The following is a 16901-nucleotide window of genomic DNA, read 5'->3' as shown; positions in this document are numbered from 1 at the left end:
CCTTTTCATCACCCCTGCATTTGGAAACTTTTGGTATGCATTACTTAACTTCTGTAGTACATTCTATAAAATAATAGAATATCATGTGATGAGGATATTGATGCTTTTTTCCAGTGTTACAGAAGATACTAGAAATATAACAGCTATACCAAATAGCTATACTATTTTTTATTCTTTTTTTTTTTTATTTGAAAGAGACACGGTCGTGGGCCGTATGTTTGTGCTTAAAGGTCAGTCATAAAGAACGCTCATTCTGTTCTGCTGTCATTGTTCACGGCTTCAGTCTGACATTTGAGGGCCTCCAGGCCCAGAATGAGCGATGGCACTAGAACTTGCAGCTTGCTGCCCTGGATGTCTTTCAGTGATGTGTTGCCTCGTAATTGGGAGAGATATATGTTGCCGTCTGGGCACTTCTACTGAGCTTCAGACAGTTTTTTTTTCTTCTTTTCACTCGTGTGATCGAAATACCTTGGTTTTGTGATCGGGGTTGGCAGTGGAACAGAGTGTGTCACATCCATACACTACTGTATATGGCCTGAATTGTGTCGACACATAAACCTAACACTTGTACAGGTATGTGCTTTCTGAACATTGCATTTCAGATTAAGCTCACACTGTATTGCTATAACCACCTCTACTTTTCTGGAAAGGCATTTCTACTTTGGGGATTTGTGTTCAATCAACTACAGGAGCGTTAGTGAGGCCTGGGAGAGAAGGTACAGTCAGCTATTTAATTCATCCCAAAGGTATTTAGCAGGTTTAAGATCAGGGCTCACTTTGTATACATGGGCATCATCATGCCAGAACAGTTTTGGGTCTCTTAGGGCATTTTCACACTTAATGTTAACACTTGACCTTAAAGTGTGAGAACATAATCGTTCCATGGTTGGAAAACATGCCTGAGTGCCCAAGAGTGTTGATCTTGACATTTTTTCTGAAATATCAATAATATTAGGCATAGCGTGAAAGATAACTTTCTTTTTCTCTTCTTTTCTTGTGTTTAATGGTGGCTTACAAACCAAGTACTTACATACTGCCACCTATTGGCCTCTTATTGGAGAGTGTAAAAACACAAGTGTACATTAGAGCGAAGAACAAAACCAATGCAAATGCTGGCTGGCGTGGGAGTGAGGTGGGGGAGCAATCTTTCCTGGTCATGGCACAAATCAATCGTGCCTAATGTGAAAACGCCCTTAATTCCATTGAAAAATAGAATGTATGCAGTTTGTGCTTTGTACTGTAAAGGACTTCATATGGGTGTGGTGGAGAATTGTTCACAATCGGTTCCCCGTATAATATACCTGTTCAGGTGGTGATGTTCTTAAAAGACAACTGTAGTGGTGTGTGTGTGTGTGTGTGTGTGTCCAATAATGGATTACCACCCTGTCCAGGTATAACCTGTAACCAGAAGATTAAATGAAGTTTAAATGAAAGAGATTTTACTTGGCAAGTGGTCTAGCTAATGACTTCTTGATCTGTCATCCATGCTTAATCATCACATACTGTAGTTTGGAAATGCACATTATCAGCTGCCATAAATGTCATAATAATGATATAGTTTGATAATAATATATTGATTATTGATATAATACAATTTTTAAACATGTTCATTCATATACGTTCTAACTTTTAGGATATAAACAAACATTTTAAAAACTCACTTAAATTTTACCGGGAGAGGACATGAGGCAGGTACATTCTGGATAGGGTGGCAGTCCATCACTGGACACACACACACACTCAATTCAATTTTTCAAGTCCAGTTTAGCACAGGGAGTCAGTAGGTGCAGAGGGCAGATGGGGTCTGGATCACTGGGAGAACAGGAGCAGGATGTGTAGCTCCAACTATCATAAAGCAGAATCCAGCTGGAGCTGGTCCTTCTCTGGATGCCTCAGGATCCTCGCAGGGTTGACCTTTGTCTACTGAAGCTGGTACAATGTTCAGATGGCTCGGGATGGGTAGAAAAGTACAGAACAGATGGAGAGAATTAGCGTAGTTGCCATTTAGGATAGATGTACTGAAGTATGAGGTTATGGGATGAGTTACTCATATGCCAGATTAAAGAGATGCGTCTTGAGTCTACTTTTAAACTGGGAAACTGTGTCTGAGCCCCGAACACTGTCTGGAAGGCTATTCCAAAGTTTTGGAGCTAAATATGAAAAAGCCCTACCCCCTTTTGTAGATTTTGAAATTCTGGGAATTACAAAAAGTCCAGAGTTTTGTGATCTTAAGGAGCGTGGTGGATTATAGCATATCAGAAGACTGGTTAGGTATGTGGGAGCTAAACCATTTAAAGCCTTGTATGTAAGTAATACTATTTTGTAATTAATTCTAAACTGAACAGGTAGCCAGTGCAGGGATGATAATATTGGGGTTATATGATCATATTTTCTGGGTCTGGTGAGAACCCTGGCGGCTGCATTTTGGACTAACTGAAGCTTGTTTATTAAGGATGCAGGACAACCACCTAGTAATGCATTACAATAGTCCAGTCTGGAGGTCATGAAAGCATCAACTAGCTTTTTTGCATCAGATACGGATGAGATGCTCCTAAGTTTGGCGATATTTCTAAGATAGAAAAAGGCTGTTTTTGTGATATTTGAAATGTGATTTTCAAAGAACAAGTTACTGTCTAAAATCACGCCCAGGTCTTTTACTGTTGAGCTAGTAGTAACAGTACATCCTTCTAAACGCAGGCTAAAATGTGAAAGCTGTTGTGTGCTGGTTTTTGGGCCGATGAGTAATATCTCTGTCTGAGTTTAGTAAAAGGAAGTTATTGGTCATCCAATCTTTTATGTCCTGGAGACACTCGGTTAATCTAGACAACTTAGGTATTTAGTCTGGTTTTGTTAAGATATATAATTGGGTATCATCAGCATAACAATGGAAACTGATCCCATGTCTTCTAATGATGTTACCCAAGGGAAGCATGTATATTGAGAACAGCAGAGGTCCTAAAACTGACCCTTGTGGGACCCCATATTTCACTGGCATTACACCAGACAGTTCTCCATTTAGATCTACAAAATGGTATCGATCAGACATGTATGATCTAAACTATTTTAATGCCTGTCCCTGAATACCTATGTGATTTTGTAAGCGATCTATGAGAATATTATAATCTATAGTGTCGAATGCAGCACTAAGATCAAGCAAGACTAGTATCGAGATGCACCCTTGGTCCGAAGCTAAAAACAAGTTGTTTGCAATCTTAACTAGTGCAGTTTCTGTACTATGATGTGGCCTTAAACCTGACTAAAATTCTTCAGGGATGTTGTTTTCCTGCAAGAATGTGCATATTTGAGCTGATACTTCTTTTTCTAATATTTTAGATATAAAGGGTAGGTTTGAAATCGGTCTATAATTTGTTATTTTATTCGGGTCCAAATTAGATTTTTTAAGAAGCGTCTTAACACACTCACACACATACACATACACACTGGGGCACACACACACACACACACGCACACACACACACACGCACGCACACGCACACACACACACGCACACACACACGCACACGCACACACACACACACACACACACACACACACACACACACACACACACACACACACACACAATACAGGCATTACACTGCATGTCTATGGAAGGAAACTGGAGTACCCGTAAGAAACCCACCAAGCACACAGACCCAAGGTGGGGATCGAACCCGGACACTGCAGGTGCAAGGTGACAGTGCTAACCACTAAGCCTTCATGCCACCAAATTTAGATTTATTTTTTTTAAATCCATTTTTATCATGGAAGAATCTATACAGTATATTAACACAGTTCAATATCAGTTGGTTCTTTTGATTGATGCAGTAGTACAATAGTTATGTTGTTAGCCATATGTGCTATATTAAGTTACTTTGTCGTTAAACACAATTTAACTCTGTGCAAGTTTCTGTTAGTGCTGCTAGAGCTCTTTACAGTTTATTTATGCAAATTGGCCAAAAAGTAATAGCAAAAGAACAGTTTTTTTTTAACACTAGGTCTTGCATTCCAGTTTAATATTTTATTTACATTTTTAGCATTAACAGCATGTTCCCTCGTGGTAAGCACACAGTGTTCTTACTACAGTTATGGGAGTTTGAGTCTCACATAAGCCATCGGTTTGGCATTAATATTGTTTTTAAATTTTTGCAACATCGTGTTATGGGCATTTGTTTAGCTTTATTTCAATGTCAAATAGCCAAATTGTTCTGATGTTATTTCATCAAAAGTGTATCCTCTAGAAAATTTTCAGGCCCCGTGCAAGAAGATATTAGAGGTTTTGTGCTCACATTCTCAAATGTTTGGGTCTTTATTTCTTGTACAACACAAGACACAATCTAAAAGTTTTTAATACTCTAAGAAAGCAAAGAAATACAAATATATAACGGTTTGCAGAAACAGTGACATAAAAGACATGCCTTGTCATAATGTAACCTCCAGTATATAGCGTAAGCAGGCTTGATTCCTGCCTAGGGTCTCGTGTGCGCGTGTAATCTGCATGTTCTCCCCATGCTTGATGGCTTTCTTCCGGGTACTCCGCTTTCCTTACACAGTCCAAAGACATGCAGATTAGGCTAATTGGTGTTTCCAAATTGCCCATTGTGTGTGAATGAGTGTGGGGTGTGTGCAGGTGTGCCCTGCACTAGATTGGCACCCTGTCAAGGGTATACCCTGCATTGTGCCTGTCTCGTTGGAATGGAAGCTCACCATTCCTGTTCTATTATAAATGTGCGGCTTGCCAAATTTGTATTACATTATGTCACACAATAATAACTTATATTAAGCTATCACCACATTAACCAAACTAATCTACCGTAATTAGCTGGATTACATATAGGCAGCTCTATGTGGTATGGAACAACCAAGGCTATGGAATAATGGATGCTTGGGAAATCACACCGGTTAAATCTTTCCGGACTGATCTAGTGTTGGTATGACAAGAGCTGGCTGGATGACTGGACTACTCTGGAAGAAGACATTTATCTTTTCCACAATCCCTGTCCATTTATTTATGGATAGCTTTCATAAAAGTTTTCATTGAGTATTTGGTTTCCAGTAAACTGTTTGAAACTGAAAGAGTCAAAGTGCTGAAAAATAGCAGGAAAAAAGCATATGACATCCCTCAAGTTCAGAAAGGGTTGGAGAATACAACGATGCACTTGTGATAGATCTGCCACTATTCTATCTGCAAATAACAGCTGAGACTTGACAGTACAAGTTCTTACGTTAAAACCCTGTTGGGGGAAAGACGACACATTTCATCAGGTGTCAGCTACACTTGTCTCAGTTGTGCGGTTAGCCAGAGTTCACCATGGTTTTGTGATAGTCATTCAAAGCTGTGCTTGCCAGTTAAGTTAACGTCTACACAACAGCACTTTTTTACTTTTTCTTTTTCCCTGAGCCAGCAAAAGAGGATGGAAGATATATTTATTGTTTTACTAGCCAAAGATGATGGACTTGGAGTATTTTCAGTCAAAATGCCTATTAACGCTTGCTGGTGTTATTAGGCCTTAATATGGTTAGTACTCACAATTTATTCCAAACCAAAAATCTGTGCTTATTGAATAACCACAAAAAGTTTCTTATAATTATAATAATTTGACAAATCAAGAAAAAGTAAATTTTCTTTTGTAATTGAATATTTTGTATTAGGATATTTTATTTCGAGTTTAAGTAAATGACTATTCATAGATTATAAACACAGTGTACTCTATCTTTTGGCTTAGTTCGGTCCACGCATTGAGGAGACTTCTGCCTAGACACTTGTCTAGAACAAGCATCACTAAATGCTGGACCATGTCCCAGACCCAGACCAAGTGACAATTCTATCCGGACGATGATGCTTTTCTGATAAATTATAATAATTAATATGGCAGCAATCTAATTTATTTATCGACCTCACAAGAACTATTAATATTAATGAATTTAAGGAACTATTGTTGTGACTTATGCTGAAATATGACAGACTTCTAATTCTTAGGGATTTCCATAAGCATGTCTGTTGCTCAGGCCACCCACTGGGTTAGTGATTTCTTCAAAGTTATTGACTCTTTCAACTTTACACAGCAGGTTTTTGATGATTCTAAACATATCTAGAGACACACACTGGATTTGCTACTCATCCTTAGACTATCTAAATATTAAGGATATTTATGACCTTATTACCTACATTTCATATTATTACGCTGTCAGTTTTTAAATTGCTCTTGCTTTCGACAGTTAATCACCGAAAAACCTCTGTCCGTAAGAGGTGTATGATAAAGTGTGTAGCAGTTGACCACTTTTTCTCTTCTTTTAAAAACACTCATTGTTATACCACAAATGATCCTCTGTCCCACCCTTCTTTTAATGAATGTATCAAACTTTTCAACCCGGTCTCTGCTAAATATTTGGACTCAGATCCTCGTTATAGCTGTAAGCCTACACAACCACAATGTCAGCCCTGGCTAAACTCTACCACCCACCCCATTAAACAACAATGCAACAGGCTTTAATGCTTGTGGAAAAAGGACGGACTTCAGGTAGTTGGACATGTCAGAGAGCTGTCAAAGCTGAAAAAACAAAATATCCCTCGACTCTGGTTTCTAATTATTGCCATAGGAATCATATACTCTTTAATGCTGTAATAAAGTCTCATGTCACCTCATGCCATGTTGTGACTGCTGATATATGAAACAACTTTTTTCAGATTTTTACTGATACAATTAAGCGGTCAGGACCAAAACTTAGTGTGCTGATCTGGGTCCTACTTTGGTTGCCACAACTTTATTTTTGAGTCTCTATCACTATCTATCCTAACAGTGTGTTAGTGTTGCAACTGAAACTGTCACCTTGGTGACTCAATCCCACTGAGCCTACTAAACCAGGTGTTTAATGTTGTTGGACCAAGCCTTGGCTTATTAATAGTTGCATCAGTACTGTTAATGTCCCAAATGTTCTTAAAAAAGGTATTATAGAACCTGTAAAAAAAAAAAAAAATCTAGATCCCAAGGCGCTCACAAATTATCGACAAAGTTACCTTTTATCTGTTAAGAAAATGAAAAAAGTTATACATTTTTAATTAAAGTCATATTTGGATAAAATTATGAAAATATTTTATGAAAACATCTCATAGGCATAAGGGTGTAATAATTGACAGCAAGCTTACAATTGAAACCGTTTCTTTTAACGTACAGTAGGATTCTCTTCAAGGAAGGTGAAGCCTTTCCTGTTAATTGGTGAATTTTAAAAGCTGATACATGCATTCATAAGCTCCAAAGTACACAGAAACAGAGGATGAGCCTTTGCCATGTCTGCTCCGAAATTGTGGAATAGTTTAACTTTTAGTTTAATTTTAACTTGGAAACGTTTAAGTCTTGGCTTTTAATTAGTGCTTCTAATGTGAATTGATTTTGTTGTTTTCAATTTATATAGTTTTATGTATACTTGTTTGTTATTTTATTTTATGTGGTTTGATTTTGTTGTACTTAATTTTCACATAATTTTATTCTTTTTATATATTATGAACTTTTTTATTTTACTTTTCATAGTTTCATTTACTTTCACATACTCATTTTAGTTTTATTATCTTCATTTGATATCTTTTATACTCTAAAGCACTTTATTAACACATCATTCGAAAATGTGTCAGGGAAAGTCTGTTCATTAACATTAGGAGAGGCTAGAGTCAGTGTATCAAGAGCCACAATACACAGAGAATCTTAGGAAATGGGCTACAACTGTTGTATTCCTGGGTTTCTGTGCTAAGAAGAATAAGAATTAGACCATTGGGCAGTAGTCCAAAGTTCTGTGTCCAGACAAAAAGGTCCTAGATTCTGGCGGTATACAGTAGTGGAGAGCCAAAGAATTTAAATGACTAAGTCTAGTGTAAAGTTTCTACAGTTAGTATTGATTGGTCATGTGCTGGTGTTGGCCCTGTGTTTTATGAAGTCCAAAGTTAATGTAGCCATCTACCAGATTGTAAAATACTGCATGCTTCTGTCTGCTCACGAGCTTTATAAAGATGCCAGTTTCCTATTCCAGTAGCACCTACCCACAGGTGAAAACTAACTGTTTTGCTGACTCTGAATCAGAAAACTGCTTTGACCTGTACCCCATAGAGAATCAATGGGGTACATGGGTATTGTCAAGAGGAAGATAAGAAACACTCGACCCAAAAATACAGATGAGTCGAAGGTTGCTATCAAAGCAACCTGGATTTCAATAATGCCTCAGCAGTGTCACAGACACTTAACGTGCCTTAATGTGCCATGCTGCACTGATGCAGTAACATTTGCTAACTGACAGTGTGCCAGGCACTGAGTGTGTAAATATGTAAAAGATGTAAAGATGGTTGATCTTAAGAAATAGTATAATATTTTAATATGCTGGATTTTTGATTTTCCAAAAAGTTCAAAAGGTCTTGAAATACAGTAAATCAGTTTATATGTAGTAAATTTAGAATACATGAGTTTTACTTTTTAACTTAAAAATTGTGCATCATTTCTGTGGGCTTAGACCAGACAAGCTCACTTTTGTTTCCTTCGAGTATGGGTGACCCTTTGGTACCTAAAATCCTGTCAACAGTTTAGAAGTTTATATATATATATATATATATATATATATATATATATATATATATATATATATATATATACATGCACGCATGTATTTTAGTTTGTTAGCAGTGATGCCTAGTCAGTTTATAAACTGTTCCAAGAATTTATGTAAACCTTAAAAGAACACTATACAAAAAATGCACCAGATGGCTGACACACATATACACACACACACACGCACGCACGCACACATAAATATATATATATATATATATATATATATATTTTTTTTTTTTTTTTTTTTTTTTTTTGACAATTTCTGATATTGTAAAATATGTTAGTTTTACTCTATTCCTCTCCTACTTTTGGATCTGATATTAATGTGCTAACTGTCTCACTTTTTCTCTCATTCTCACTCTATGTCTCTTTTAGTCTCTCTCTCTCTCTCTTAAGATAATTCCTGGTTTGCTTCCGTACAGACATCTACACAACTTCCACTCTTTTTTCTCCAGGATTTCACCAGGACATTTTAAAATGGTTTATGTCCTTTGAAGTAACAGATGTACATGGCACCACGTGTTTGCCCAAACGTACAAAAACATTCTTTGCTTTTAATAAATAGAGAACTTTCTGACACATAACTTGTTTGACTATAGCTCTCCTGGCGTCAATGAGCTCATCAAAGCACAGGGGACAGACTACGTGCCTCATTCATTTATCTAAAAACTTGAAAACTTTTAATTTAATTATGCATATACTTTTAGATCTATGGTTAATTATAAGCCTGTTATTATTGTTTAAAATATGCAATCTTTTGATAGTAAAAATGAATGTAAAAATGTCTTATGTTAGCACTTGTTAACTTATGCTTACCTAAATTGCTAGATTTTATTTCGTGTTGAAAAACACCTGCACGAATTCAGGCGAGAGCATGCTTCCAGGTGCTGTCTGTTAATCTTGGCGAGCTCACAACACATGCACAAATCATTCAAGTGTGACATATCGATAGGCTCATCACCATGTTATCGGTGTTATTGATAACAAGCCATTACTTTTTTCCTACCTATTCTAATGATAAATTGCAGAGCTCCAAAGCACAAAACGAGTAAACCTTAGCAGAGCCGTAATATGATATAATCAGAGTAAATCATTGGACTTTGTGACAGCCTGAGATTGTGTAAAGACAGTTAAATCGCTACGTTGCACATGCCTAGTTAATAGGCGTATGCTTAATTTGGGATAATTTCCTACCCAGCCACAAGCCATGTGCTATTAGCCATAACAAAGACGGACTATAGATGATTAACACAGCAGGTGCAGCGTCTCCATTTGGGACAGATGGTCACAGGTGCATACCATTCAGCCAGCCGCTCATGAATACTTTACGCTGTTGTTGTAGCCAATCATTAGCAAATGGCTGCATCAAAAAGTCTTCAGCAGAGCTGGAGTGGATTTGTATAATGTGTTAAAGTTATTATAGCATATATCCGAAATTAGCCAAAACTCTCTCTCTCTCTCTCTCTTTCTCTCTCTCTCTCTCTCTTTTTTTTTTTTTTTACACATTTTTTATACCATTGTCTTGTTCTGGATTTTAGCTATGTACTGTATTACAGCTTGTGCACAGGAGGCCAAGCATTTCCTGTTTTCCCAGTAGAGTTCTTTAACCGATTTCCTGATTCTGTTAAATAATGCATTTTTGTATATAAATATAAACTGAGTAAAAGTTTGGATTATAATTTGATAAATGCAGAGACAGTAGGTTCATACTCAACAGTAAATCAGATTATGTATGCGCTATTCTGTCTCTGAGCCCACAGCTCTAGCACATGATTATAAGAGACTCAGTGTCTGAGCAGGCGGATGGTTTCTTCCAGACAAAGACAGACGCAGCCACCGTCCATAGATCGGAGTGGAGAAATCAATACGTAAGACTGAACAGCACCATAAGCCTATGGCTGAATTAGATTTGGAATGAGTCCTTTGGCATGCCCTACAGCCTTGCGGTATTGGGTGAGGTGTGCTTTATGGCTTCTTTGCGAGGTTTGAGATGGAACATCATAGGCCTGCGATTGAGAGGAAACTTAGATTGAATATGACATGCTTGCCACACCAGCCTGTTTTATATCTCTGTATTTCTTACTCTTATTGTAAGCAAGGTAACGTTATGCACCTTTGAACTTTAATACGCGGTGTAACATTACATACATCCTTACTTAATGCTTTGCAACAATGAAACTTTTCAGTGATGTGTAATCAAATACATCTTGGGACTGGTATAAAGACATGATGATTTGACAGTACTGAGATTGCGTTACAAAGAATGAAGAGCTTGGGCCATAAACAATATCTTGTTTTACTAAGAAGCATCTTGTGCTCACTCTGATTTTTTTTTTCCAGGAGGATTGGATGTTGTGTGTGGCTCTGTTCCCTTTGCATTTATATATTTTAGCCCCTGTATCGTCTGTACAATCTAACAGTCATACCTGAAAGTATTAGCCACTATTTTTAGTAGTATAGACAGTTCAAGACATTCCTCCCTGTTCATAGAAAAGAATGTACAGTACATTGCTTTTCGGCATTTTTTCTTGTAGCTGTATTCTGTTAAGAGTCCAGCATATAGAAGACAAACTGCAGTCTGGGAGCCCAGCTTTTGGAAGATAACACCTGGTCATGTTGCATACAGCGAATATAAATACGAACTGTAGGCTATATAGGTTTTTCGGCAAGATATATCATATTGGATCTTTTTCCAAGTTTACTGTGACACCTATCTACCTACCTACTTACTTACTTAGTTAACCGAAACTTTGTTAAAGCAGGTTTAGTTTGCAGCACAGCACTGTTTTGGGTTGTGTTAGCACAGGTTAATTTGGCAGTTTTATTTAAATCTTCTTTGCAAAAATGCTCTTTCATATTTTGAGGAAATCTCCTTTGCACAGCCCTTAGAGTAATAAGTAATAAACTGCCTTTGATAGGATTTAGTTCCGGCTTCGTCCACAACCTCTTCTTTTGGTGTCAGGGATTTGTGGTTTTGGTCATTATTATGCTGAGTGGTTAAATTTTTCTTCATCGTCAGCTGTCTAACAGAGCCCTGCAGGTTTTGTGGTAAAAGAAAAACAGGTATTTAGAGCTATTCAGGATCCCCATTTTCCCTAGAGCTCAAGTCCCATCTACTAAGAAAAAGCAGCCCTTAACCTCCACCATGACACAGCTTGTAAATTTCACAATTTTCTCCTTAGGTTTTTACTTATTCTGCTTTAGAATAACAGCTAACATCCAGGGTTGTATGGTGTTGAATCCTTGATCAGGCATTAGAGAGGGACTGAGGATTCACCCTTGTGTTAGAAGCTTTGTTAGCAGTGAGCAGAACAGCACAGACAGTACAGAGGGACTTCTGAATGATTTAGAAACAATTACTAAGTAGGCAAAATTATGTATAAAATGACATGTTGTTACCTGCTGGAAGTGCTTCCTTGACTGGATTTTTGCAGGCAGATGCTCTCCCCTCTTTTCAGATTGCAAATAACGATTGTGCAATTAACGATTGTTAGAACACCTGTGTAAAGTGATACATACAGTACAGTTAAACGTCCCAGTGCTGTTATGCTCTATTATCACTAGTGGAATGTCTCTTGTCCAATCATGTGGACAAGAGATGAAACTAAGTGTTGTATTACTTTTGATCATGGAGTATGTGTAAGTGTAATTTGTTAATTCTGAGGCCATTCACATGCCCTATTATTAAAGAATGTGTACCTGTATATAATGAAGTAGAGCTCAGTTTTCTCTTCTTTTTTACCCCTTAAATGTTTATATTTCTTTTTCTTAGGTTGCTTTATCACATTATAAGCTGAAACAAGAAATTGACTGATTTTTTTTTTTTTATTACTAAAACCTTCGGAAATTCTTAATAGGAGCGTGTAGACATTGATCTCCACTGTATGGTGTACGCTAAATAAAGCAAAACAGTATATAATTGATTTTGATTATTCATAATAATAGCAACTTTTTTATGATATATCAGGTGATGTAATAAATGTAAGCAAGTTCAACCTAAACAAGATGAAAGTGAATACTTATTATGTTTTTTTTTTTTACCTTTTCTTTAATTTGTAATTAAATCCACAGACCCATTTATGGAATGATATCCTGTGACCAGAACTTAAAGAAACTAGAAAAAAAAAACTAGGACCAGCAGGTGAAAAATAAGAAATAATTTATTAATTTGTCCTTAGAACTCACTTTATGTTGGTCAGGATCACAGTGCAATCCATTGTGGAGCCTTTTCCACGTTTCTAATTTCATTTGCCTGTATTTGTAAGAGATAGAAGAGTTACATAGATAAGTCAAAAGATAAACATGATTTAATAAAGTTCTTTAGTTACTGTTAATCCGAATTAATTTTACACAGTTCTAGTTCATTGTGTGATATAAAAAGCCTTTAAAATACAAATAAGTACAGGATTAATATTTAAATGATTGCAGAGTTACCTCACTTGTTAATTAGTTCCCATGAGTATCCAGAATCTGTATGCGGAAGTAAGTACAAAGGAGCAAGAGGAAATAATCAAAAGGATTGGAGTGCAATCCAGGGACTACCCTGGCAACACATTGCATGGGACAGGAATGTCCCCTGGATGAGAAGTCAGTGTATTGCAAAACAAAAAACTAGAAGGTAAAACAAGAAAAACGTTACTACAGTACCACGGGACCACAAAACTTTTTGCAATTGCAGTATAGCCTTCAATATTTCAAAAAGCAAAGAATCTGTGTGAGCAAATAAAAGACTGGAGGTTAATTCAATGGTAACATTTTAAAGTGGTCCTCTGATGAACACAACAAGCACATAAGCTCTCTTTATGCTTGATGTAATAAAAGTAAGCGAGTTGTGCATTCTTGTAGAATGTTCATTCTTTATTTTCAGTAACTTCCTTATGCCGGTCAGGGTTGTGGTGGACTCAGAGCCTAGCCTAGGACCACTTTACTTCATTATCCCAGGAATTCAACCTAAATACGATGCCAAAGTATTGCCAAGCACCATGCATACACACACATTCTTAGACATATTCACACAGGGCAATATCCAATCCAACTATTGTACAGTTATGTTTTGAGAGGTTGGAAAGAGTCAGGGAACCTCCCGAAAAACACACAGTCAGTGCAGAGCTGTTGCACCACCAAAGCTGCACTTATTGTACTGTATGACATTATAAATATTAGGTCAATTTTTTTGACAAATGAATTGGCAGTCTGTTGGTCTGTTTTTATGGTCCAACAACACAAAACAGGTCAACTGTGTGGCAGGGCTAGCTCAGTGGTTAAGGCATTGGTTAAGGCAATTGCTCAGATGTATAATAAGATGAAAAAGTAAGTCTCTCTGGACAAGGGTGTCTGCCAAATGTTAACATGTAATGTAAAATGTTTAGTATATATAGTTATAGGGTTCGTAAATATTTAGTTTTATTGGCAGTATGATTTAATTCATGATTATTTACATCAGAAACTTGACATTCGAACTTGCAACCATCCAATCTATCTCTTTCATGCAGAGTCTGCGCACTCATGCGCTCATTTTAAGACTTATTTTTTCATGAAATATTCCTCCGAGGAATCGAATTTGCGATCTCTTCCAAGATTATCTAACATTGATATTTGCTTTACATTTGTTTTACATATTTTTTACCTGAATGTTAAGTTTTGGACAATATAATGTAAGTTATTTGTTTATTATTTCAGTCATAGTGTTTTTGCCACATGTAAAATACCGTATATCTACTGTTTAATATTTTATATTTAAACTGAGCCAAAATTCATATATCTTGCAATTTTAAGCGAAAAAGACCTAAATAATCTGGACATGCATTTAAAAATGTATGCATAAATGCGTTAATTTCTATAGCCAATATTTTTCTGTAATCATTAGTGGAGAAATACTCATTTCATACTCATGTGAGTCACCACAATGGTGTTCGTGCCTTTTCTTGTACAGTAAATTGAACATTTATTATTTGCCTGCATTTATAAAAGATAAATGGTTTTACTGCTAAAGGTTGGACATGATTTAATAAGTGCTTTTTAAACTTCTTTTTCAGCTACTAACTGCATATTACACACTTTTATCCCGTTGTGTGATATAAAATGGCTTTAAAATGGGAGAGAGAAAAGGAATAATATTAAAATTATTGCAGATCTACAGCACCTCGCTTCCTAATTAGACCCCACGAGTATATAGACGTTTCTCTGTAAGTGGAATTACGAAGGAGCAAGAGGAAATAATCGTTTAATAATAATAATAATAATAATAATAATAATAGTAATTGAATCATTCATATCAATCAAAATAGGGTGAATAATCCATTAATAATGATAATAAAATTAACAGTATCACTGATATTTTTGTCATTGTTCTTGTGGATGATGATGAGACGGAGGACGATGATGACAGTTTTTTTTTTTTTGCTGCCTCCTTCCAGGGTCAACCAAATATTGTATTACAGCTAATTGAAATTTTGCATAGATAACCCCGATGGTTTATTGAAGTATCATGAAAAGTGTGACCTTTTAGATCAAAGCCACTTAGTACTGATCTGGAGGCAGTATGTTAATAATTCTTTTCTAATAACTCCGGCTATATGTGAGAACAGTTAGTTGCTGTTGAAGGCTCTTTCAATGAGGTAGATGTAGGAAACTGTATGCCTTTTATCGCCTCTATCCCCTTTCCACACTTTAAACACAGCATCTGGCCCAGTCTGTTTGTCAGGATTGTGTGCAGATCCCTAAATCTCTAAACACATTTTATCTTTTTGTTTCAGGGTGGTTTCGAGGATTCTCCACCAGGAAACCTAATGTTAAGGTAAACAGAAAGTTCCTCCTACTTTCAGAATGAATTTGCTTGCTTGTGTGACACAAATGTTTTTCCAATGTAGCTTTAGATCTTCACAAATGCAAGTGCTGTGATATACTAGCATAGCATGACTTTAGTGATATGTGACTGGAAAAGCAATGTCATGTACAGCATACTTCGATGTTCGGTCAATGAAATTCAAATGAGATGAATATTTAGAGTGCCTCATAGGGCATGGGGCATGATCTAAGTGGAATAGTATTTCCTCTTTTGAAGACCTCTAAGACTTGTGGTACCCTGTTTAAAAAGGATATTTAAGCTTTAATTTCTTTTTGCATGTTAAAAAAAAAAAACAATGTGTGAATGAATGTAAGCAACTGCCAAATCAGATATTTCACAAGAAATTCCTTTTGATTGTTTGATTTTATTGTACTTCTAAAGGTGACATGATGCATACGAAGCGAAGAAATGTGTTTAGAATTAGTGCCTTTAAATTAGTTGGAAAAAAGATTATATACTGTATATATATATAATATGTGTGTGTGTGTGTGTGTTTCATATGAAGTTAAAGTTAAAGTCAGTTGTTATTTTAAGACATGTATAAGACAAGTGCATTTGCAAAAAATCCACCAAGCACCATGATGAAACTGGCTCTCATAAAGACCATCCCAGGAACGCAACACCAAAACCTACCTCTGTTGCAGGGGAAAAGTTCATTTAGAGTTACCAGCCTCAAAAATCACCAATTAACAGCACCTCAGATTAGAGCCATTATTAAGACTTTACAGAGCGTAAGTAGCAGACACATCTCAATATCAAATTTGCAAAGGAGATTATTGCATATTAATGACGTCAACTTTGCTTTACAATGTAAAACGTGATAAAAAAAAGGAAAGATTTCGAATAGAATTAGAAGGTTTGACAAGTAGTTTGCATGTTCCCCCTGTTCTTGGTGGGCTACTCCAGTTTTGTCTCATGGTCCAAAGGCATTCAGATTAGGCTAATTGTCCACTGTGTGTGTGTGTGTGTGTGTGTGTGTGTGTGTGTGTGTGTATGTGTATGTGCATGCTCTGAGATGGACTGGCACCCTGTCCAGGATGTACCCCATCTTATGCTACAATATACAATAAGTCTCCTGGGAAGCCCCCCATTGCCCCCCCCCCTTGCGACCATGTCAACAGGATAATCAATAAAAAAAAAATGCAGGAACATTAAAGGCATGAAAAATGCCATTAGTCCTATGAGACTGTTTCTACATTTTTATATTTTTATATGTGTTGTGTTTGACAGTATATTTAACAATAATGGTCCTCATTTATCAAACTGGATATGAATGCATTTTTCTAGCATTATCATTTATTAATCTCCTGCGGCTACTGAGGGAAGACTGCATTTACAAACTGACAGTTAGCATAGTATTAGCTAACTGACTAGCATTTTTAGACTTTTAAATTACTAAACTACCTACTCCCTTTTAAACTCTTTCATTCATGCAATACTCCATGTTGATCTAAGCTAAA

The 16901-nt window shown here is 36.5% G+C and overlaps 1 protein-coding gene across 1 annotated transcript in view; it reads left to right on the top strand.

Moving 5' to 3' along the window:
* Positions 1 to 16901, top strand: part of dock3 (dedicator of cytokinesis 3) — a 271714-nt gene that overhangs the window by 64017 nt on the left and 190796 nt on the right. The window contains exon 3 of the mRNA XM_053483930.1: positions 15350 to 15390. Within this exon, the coding sequence (XP_053339905.1) occupies positions 15350 to 15390 (41 nt within the window). The remainder of the gene's footprint in view (positions 1 to 15349; positions 15391 to 16901) is intronic.

The sequence above is a fragment of the Clarias gariepinus genome, chromosome 23, assembly GCF_024256425.1.
Source record: "Clarias gariepinus isolate MV-2021 ecotype Netherlands chromosome 23, CGAR_prim_01v2, whole genome shotgun sequence".
Lineage (NCBI taxonomy): Eukaryota > Metazoa > Chordata > Actinopteri > Siluriformes > Clariidae > Clarias > Clarias gariepinus.
Note: the sequence above shows the minus strand (reverse complement) of the source record. Positions and strands in the feature narration are given on the sequence as shown.